Source organism: Engraulis encrasicolus, chromosome 23 (genome assembly GCF_034702125.1).
Source record: "Engraulis encrasicolus isolate BLACKSEA-1 chromosome 23, IST_EnEncr_1.0, whole genome shotgun sequence".
Taxonomy (NCBI): Eukaryota; Metazoa; Chordata; class Actinopteri; order Clupeiformes; family Engraulidae; genus Engraulis; species Engraulis encrasicolus.
In genome coordinates, this window is record NC_085879.1 from 2,728,767 (window position 1) to 2,736,266 (window position 7,500).

The window sequence follows — 7,500 nt, forward strand, 5'->3', positions numbered from 1 at the left end:
TTCTGCCTACACGTTGACACACACGGATGATGAGTAAAGAAAGAGACCCACATGGGTTTCATAACACACCCAGAAACTGGGCCACACACAGGAAAGGAAACACACACACACACACACACACAAACACAAACCCACACACATACCCGAGCAGACGCGCTCTGATAGCATCAGAGACAGTCCAAATCATGGCGCCGCACACTGCAGTGACGCACCACGGCTGCTGAAAGAGCTCGCGGAGCGGAGTGATTCACTTTGCCGCCTGTAATTATAAACCAGTCAGCGGTACCTCTCTGAGCAGTCCAATCACGTCTCTGAATCACGCAACACAAAAATGCAACGCAGAAAAACAGATGGGGCACCGAAAAAAGCATAGAATGAGTTTCCCCTCTGAGGGAATGTAAAACAATTGATAACCTAAAATGCAAAAGATGAATAACCTAACGGGTAACCAATAAATGCAAATGATGCATATCAGATAACATGGCTATATGGGTCATCCTCCACAGACAAAAATGCCAACATCATGTTTACTCATCTCTGTGAGGAAGATTGAGGAAGACAGACAATAGGAGAAAAGTTGAAAGAACAACAGGACATGGAGAAAGCAGAATGGAATGGAAAGCAGAGGGAATGAGAGAAAAGGTGGAGAGCACAGAAATATAAGGTAAAGAGGATCATGTAAAAAAGGAGAATATGATAGAAAAGGAGAACATGAGAGAACAAGATGAGAGAGGAGATCAGAGAGGACAAGATGAGAGGAACACAGGATAGAAGTGGAGAGGTGGAGGAGAGAAGATGAAAGGAGTGAGGAAGAACTATGGTGAAGAGCAGAGGTGCGCAGAGGATATGAGGGCACAAAATGAGAGAAGAGATGAGGAGAGGAGAGGGAGGAAGAGACAAACCGAAAGAAAAGTAGAAAAGAGGAGAAGAGAATAGGAGGAAAGAAGAGTTGAAAAGGAGAGCATGGAAGAAGTGAGGAGGGGTAGGAAGAGAGAAAAAAGGAGAGGAGAAGATGAATGCGGGGGATGGAGGATTGGGAAGGCAGGGCCCGGGATGCGATGTGGTGCGGTGCGGTGCGGTTGATCTTAACTCCAGCTGACAGGCCGTCTCTCCAGCGAGGGGCCGGCTCCCAACTTGAAGACTGTCATCTACAGCCGGGCGGATTAACACCCCGCCATCCCCAGAGCTGAGCGACATACACCTGGTGTCTAATTTGACACCCTGTCTGAGATTCACGGGATGTGACATTATAAATTCTGTTAATCCCACCCTTGTAACGTTTTCTCTTTTTTTCTCTCTCTCTCTCTCTCTCCTCTCACACAGCAATCGCGGGGATTAGTGTATGTCGAAAGAGTAGGCCCCGTAAGAATGGGTCGTCGACAAAATCCTAAGTCTTGTGTAGCGCAATAAAAGCTTGATGCTATGTTTTTTCGACACAGGCTGTTAGTCCCGTCACGGCACGCGAGCGGCAGGTTTTGAGCAGGAGACTAGCGCTGCCATCAGACAAAATCAGCATCAAGAATCCCTCTGCTTCATCCACTCATTAAACCGCTAGTGCTAGCCGTGGTGAGCCCCTGTCGTAGTTTAGCCTCCAGCGTGAAGCGCTCTCTCTCTCTGTCTCTCTCGCTCTCTCTCTCTATCTCTCTTTCTTTCTATCACTCTTTCTCAATCTCTTTCTTTCTCTCGCTCTTTCTCGCTCTAGCACACACTCAAACTCCCTCTCTGTCACTCTCTTTAACTCTCTCAACACACATTTTGCCAGAGCCCAAAGCCTGAACAGCATTCTGGGAGTTTTCTTTTCCAAAGCGGCACAAACCCCTACAGAGCCTGTCATGGAGAGAGAGAGAGAGAGAGAGGGAGAGAGAGAGAGAGAGAGAGAGAGAGAGAGAGAGAGAGAGAGAGAGAGAGAGAGAGAGAGAGAGAGAGAGAGAGAGAGAGAGAGAGAGAGAGAGAGAGACTTCCTCTCCGCGACAACGGCAGCTACATTCCGGGCACGTAAAGTAAATGGTAACAAGATTAAGCAATTACACTAACGTCCTAATGAATTTGTAATCATTTCCGATGCGATCTCCTGATTTTAAAGTGCTCGGCGCTAATACAATATTCATCACTGCCCCGGTTACAGAGCAGAGGGAGAAACGGAGTGAGAGAGAGAGAGAGAGAGAGAGAGAGAGAGAGAGAGAGAGAGAGAGAGAGAGAGAGAGAGAGAGAGAGAGAGAGAGAGAGAGAGAGAGAGAGAGAGAGAGAGAGAGAGAGAGAGAGAGAGAGAGCAATGGGGAGAGATGGGGAGGGAAAAGCTGGGGCCCTAATCTAATATATGAGACGCTGAATTTGTTAGGAGCGCGGTGAAATGAATCTCCAAATGTCTAATAATAACATTGTTCCTCTCTTCCTCCCCCCTCTTTGCACAGGCCAGCCACAGAGGAGCATAACTTTTAAATTCACCTATTGATAGTAATTGCCGCCGAGAACCGGCTGTTTATAAATGCAGTGAACAGAGAGAGAAAAGGATAACACATGCTATGTAATTGAAGAGAGCACTCATCAGCCAGCATCCCTACACCAGCAGTGTCTGGGGAATAAGAACAACTCATGGGTGAAAAGCTATACATACACAATAGTCTATGCATATGCATACATATCCATATTTCAACTGGGCATGTATGCATTAACACCCACAAGTACATATTAACTCAAAGACAAATGTACATGGACATTATGCACACATGTACACACACACACACACACACACACACAAGCTGTCACCGACAATCTCACTTTCGCTCTCATCTTTCTCTACCGCACTTACAGTTTCTCTATCTCTCTATTCTCTCTCCCTCTCACAACCACAGACACAGACACAGACACAGACACAGACACAGACACAGACACAGACACACAGAGACGGAGACAAACACACACACAGACACAGACACACACACAGACACACACGCACATACACNTACGCGCACACGTACACGCACGCGCACGTGCACACACACACACACACACACACACGCACGCACGCACACGCACACACGCACGCACGCGCACGCACACGCACACACACACACACACGCACACGCACACGCACACACACACACACACACACTCTGCAGGAGACCGATAATTGAACCCCAGTGACGTCTGTTGGTGAATGGCAGGGCGGAGGGATGGATGGGGTGTATTCATTACACTGGCGGACGGGTGTCAGTGGTAGCTAGTGGCAGGCGACATCATAAAAACGCTCTTTTTAGGCGTCATTAGAAAGGCAGAAGCGGGGCTTACTAGCAAGGGAGGTGACAGGGGGGAGACAAACGGGTCAATTGTCCTGGGCCCAGGAACAGAGGGGGCCCTGAATTGTGTCCTCATGACAATGTATGTAGGGTATTGGTTTTGGGGCCCTTTCAAATGACTTTGTCCTTATCCCAGCCAAGGCTGCCAGCGTCCCTGCTTGCTAGTCGGCGTCCTCTCTTGCTCCATCATCTCAGCACTTCTAATGTTGCCTTTGACGGCAAGGGGGAGATGGGATGAGGCGCATTATGCCCGTTCACACAGCAGCACACTGATGACGGGGCCTGGGCCGCGACTCAACTGGGAAATCAGCAAGGGCTGCTCAATCACACGAGCAAGTTCAATCGGAGAAATGGTGATGGAGGAGGGGGGAGATGGGGATGGTTGATGGGGTGAGAGTGAAGGCGATATGTGAACCAAATATCTCTCCGACCACCCATGTGTTCTCTGGCAGGCAAACAACAGAAAAAAAGGATATAGGAGTGTGTCAACAGTGGATGTTTGCATCTGCAGGCTGCAGCCGCACAGCAAAGCATGACAGTCTAACAGATCGCTGACCTTTCTCCCAAGCATGGTTTTATGGGAGGGGAAAAAAAGGTTAGACCGGCGCGCATTACTCGGAATTGCAGTGGCAATCTCGGCATGATGATTTCAACCAAAACGTGTCAGAGAAGATGATCCCCCTCCCACCAAGGGTGCTCACGATGACTGTCAATGTCCAACAATATGTCAGTATCATGCTACTGTAGTATGCTATCATAAGAGCGCGTCTTCTCCCCCATGCCAGAGCCCATCATGGGCCATGTAACAGCCTAATAAGCTGCCACCGCTCCACACACATCAGAGCTGTCATGGTAATTGTAGACATTGGGCTCGATGGACACGATATGAGATGATGATGGCAGACTATGGCATCCCATCTGACATGACGGGCTTTGACACGTCTACATCAAGCCTCTTGATGCGGGGATCCAAAGTGCAGGATCTAAAGCAATGATTATTCTGGCTTGCAAACAGAGTCCTTACGTGGCCTACATATACATACAGTAAGACACTGTTGAATGACAAATCAGTTCACTGCAGAACCCTTGTAGGATTCCCCTGGGATTATCTCTGTGTGTACGGCAGAATTCCTTCTTTGCAGACCCTTTGGTAAACGCTTTATTTTACGTTGCAGTAATTACTGTGTACTTTGTGCGTAACAACAGGGTAACAACGATAAGCTACATGGTATCTTACGGGTAAAAAGGGAGTAATTACAAAATAAATACCTTGTAATACACATATTCAAGACTTACTATGAAAATAATGCCTCTCTGTCATCCTGTTGCTACTCAATTAATGGTATTTACATTGTAATTACCTCCTTTTTACCCATTAGGTAAAGCGTTACCGACCCTTTACCTGCTGAGAGGGGTTGTGTTGGTGTTTTTTTTCCAAATCACTCCATTATAAGCCCAAAAAAGGGCAAGAAGAAAAACATCAATGCACGCCCTTTTCTGTTTCAGTGACGTAGCCATGTGCAGTATGGGTTAGGAAGCTGCTCTGGGGCTCCTAAACCATGTGGTGTCCCATCTACATAACATGACTGTACTACACTGAGGGGCACACCAACCAGTCTGACGAATGGAGAAGCAGAAAAAAAATATCTATTTGTAACAATTACCTTGAGAAATCAGTGTTACCCATTTCATTGCATAAGATCGGACGCACAAACATTTATGACTCATCTGAATAATTTTTACAATCAATTTGGGCATTTTTATTTGATAGAAGCAGTGCCATTTAAATGTCCATGAAAACGCTTTCCACTTGGGCTCAATAATAAGCAGCTTGCATCAGAGAAAAAGAGTCTATTTGCATAAATGAGTGTTTTTTACGGAATACCTAAAACACCCAAGCACATTTATAATGTGCCTTCACACATCCGTGTATTGGATGGAAAAAATATATAATTTATGCAACTGTGGCATTTACACACTTTCTTTTAAAGCTTTAAACACACACACACACACACACACACACACACACACACACACACACACACACACACACACACACACACACACACACACACACACACACACACACACACACACACACACACACACACACACACACACACACACACACACACACACACACACACACACACACACCCATTTTATAATGTCAGACACTGTAAAACAGATGAAAGCATTCAGTGTCATTCTTACCACCTAACTAGCAGTGTTTTTGTGAGTGTAGAGCCTGTGTGTGTGTGTGTGTGTGTGTGTGTGTGTGTGTGTGTGTGTGTGTGTGTGTGTGTGTGTGTGTGTGTGTGTGTGTGTGTGTGTGTGTGTGTGTGTGTGTGTGTGTACGTTTGTACGTGTGTGTGTGTGTGTGTGTGTGTGTGTGTGTGTGTGTGTGTGTGTGTGTGTGTGTGTGTGTGTGAGCGTGTGAGCGTGTGAGCGTGTGTGTGTGTGTCTTGGCCCCATGGTGTCCTACCTCCTTTCCCGCGGGGCGTCTTGTCCGGGCCCAGGTCATCGGGCGGGGGGAGGGGGGTGGCACCGCTGGCATGGGGCGGCCGGTTCAGCTTGCTCAAGCCGTTCTCATACAGCTGTGGGTCAGCCGGCCGCAGCTGCCAGGTCAGGCCGAACAAGTGCACCGCTGTGGAGGGAGGGCGGACAAACATCCAGACGGGCACGCACACAGACACACACAGAGAGAGAGAGAGAGAGAGAGAGAGAGAGAGAGAGAGAGAGAGAGAGGGAGATACGTTTGAATTCTACTTACAGTACAAATCTTTACATTTGCCACGTAGGCTACAACCTGTATCTACGTTGGTATATTCATGCACTTGTTGGTCATGGACACACAAATCCATACAGGACAACTATCAAGACACATAAAAGCTATTATGTTGTTGCTATTATGACTATGAAATGTATTTATAAATGTATCAGACAGATAATATCCTTATTAGAGCATGCTAAGAGTGAGATGGGCAATTAAAGTGGGGCCCTCTGAGGTTGACCCTGAGCGTCCATGGAAACAGTGAACACTTCCTCTCTTACTCATGCTTAATGATGGCGCTATTCACGGGTGCCGACAGGGGAGGACAAAGGGGACATTTGTCCGGGGCCCAGGGAGAGGGGGGCCCAGAATTGGGTCCTCATTACGTTGTATCTATTGGGCTGGGTGGCCCTTTCACATGACTTTGCCCAGGGCCCGGCCAAAGCTGTCAGCGCCCCTGGTGCTATTATAATGAGCCACTGCCACAGAGCCCAAGTCCACGTGGACCTTTTTTCATACAACAAAGAGCTCTTGAAGCATATCTTTCATTTACTGAAGACGACGAAGAAGAAGAAGAAGAAAAAAAACTGAAATAATAATGACGAAATGAAAAACATGTTTACCACCAAGAACAATCAAGGAAAATGACTTGACCTGTGCCGTCTCCAACAGAGGCGCTTGTCTAAAGGGAGGCGTGATAAGCTTTGAGGTAGTCATTGACGGGAGAAGCGGGACGGAGACTTTTCAGGTTTGCCCTCTCCTTGGGAAACGAGCTGCAGGCGTAATCAATCAACCCACTAGTGCTCCACTCTACAGTACTCTACAAGCGACTGGGGGAGGCTCAAGCCAAGTCTTACACTTGCCACGGCTGCTTACTGAGGCGTAAATACAAAAAATAAATCATGAGCCAAAAAAAACTGAAAAGAAAAATTGCGACAACAAGTACCACAATTACTACAACTCTTCTTGCTGCTACTACTACTACAACAAGTTTTGCTGCAGTGCGAACTTGCTTTCACCATACTTTATTTCAAATTATTGTATGCTTGTTGGGAATGTATGCATGTTGGGGAAGTACTGTAGTTTAAAATGGGTAGCAAACTGGGCAGCCATGGCCAGATGGTTATACAGAGTTGTTCTGTCTCCTATCGCGCACTTGAGTACTTCGGGCATTTTGGGCACTATGTTTCAGTGCATAGGGGTCTCACGCTGAAAATTTCCGTAAATTCAGCGCACTATAAGCGCCCGTATGCTGCCTCAAAAAAGCAGTGCTTGAATGGTGGACATTACATGCACTAAACAGCTGCCACGTTGTTACGAAAGAAATGGAAGAAAGATGGTGTGCAGTTCAGTAAAAGAGTTTCTAAGAGTCGAGTCTCTTAATTCTGTTAGTAATATCTTTTCATGCCAAGTAAAGTCAAGTATTGTATG

The 7,500-nt window shown here is 46.9% G+C and overlaps 1 protein-coding gene across 1 annotated transcript in view; it reads right to left on the minus strand.

The window, feature by feature from the left end:
* Nucleotides 1-7,500, minus strand: part of LOC134440579 (teneurin-1-like) — a 275,455-nt gene that overhangs the window by 176,977 nt on the left and 90,978 nt on the right. The window contains exons 5-6 of the mRNA XM_063190697.1: nt 5,799-5,943; nt 2,771-2,783 (exon numbers count right to left, since the gene is read on the minus strand). Of these exons, the coding sequence (XP_063046767.1) occupies nt 2,771-2,783; nt 5,799-5,943 (158 nt within the window). The remainder of the gene's footprint in view (nt 1-2,770; nt 2,784-5,798; nt 5,944-7,500) is intronic.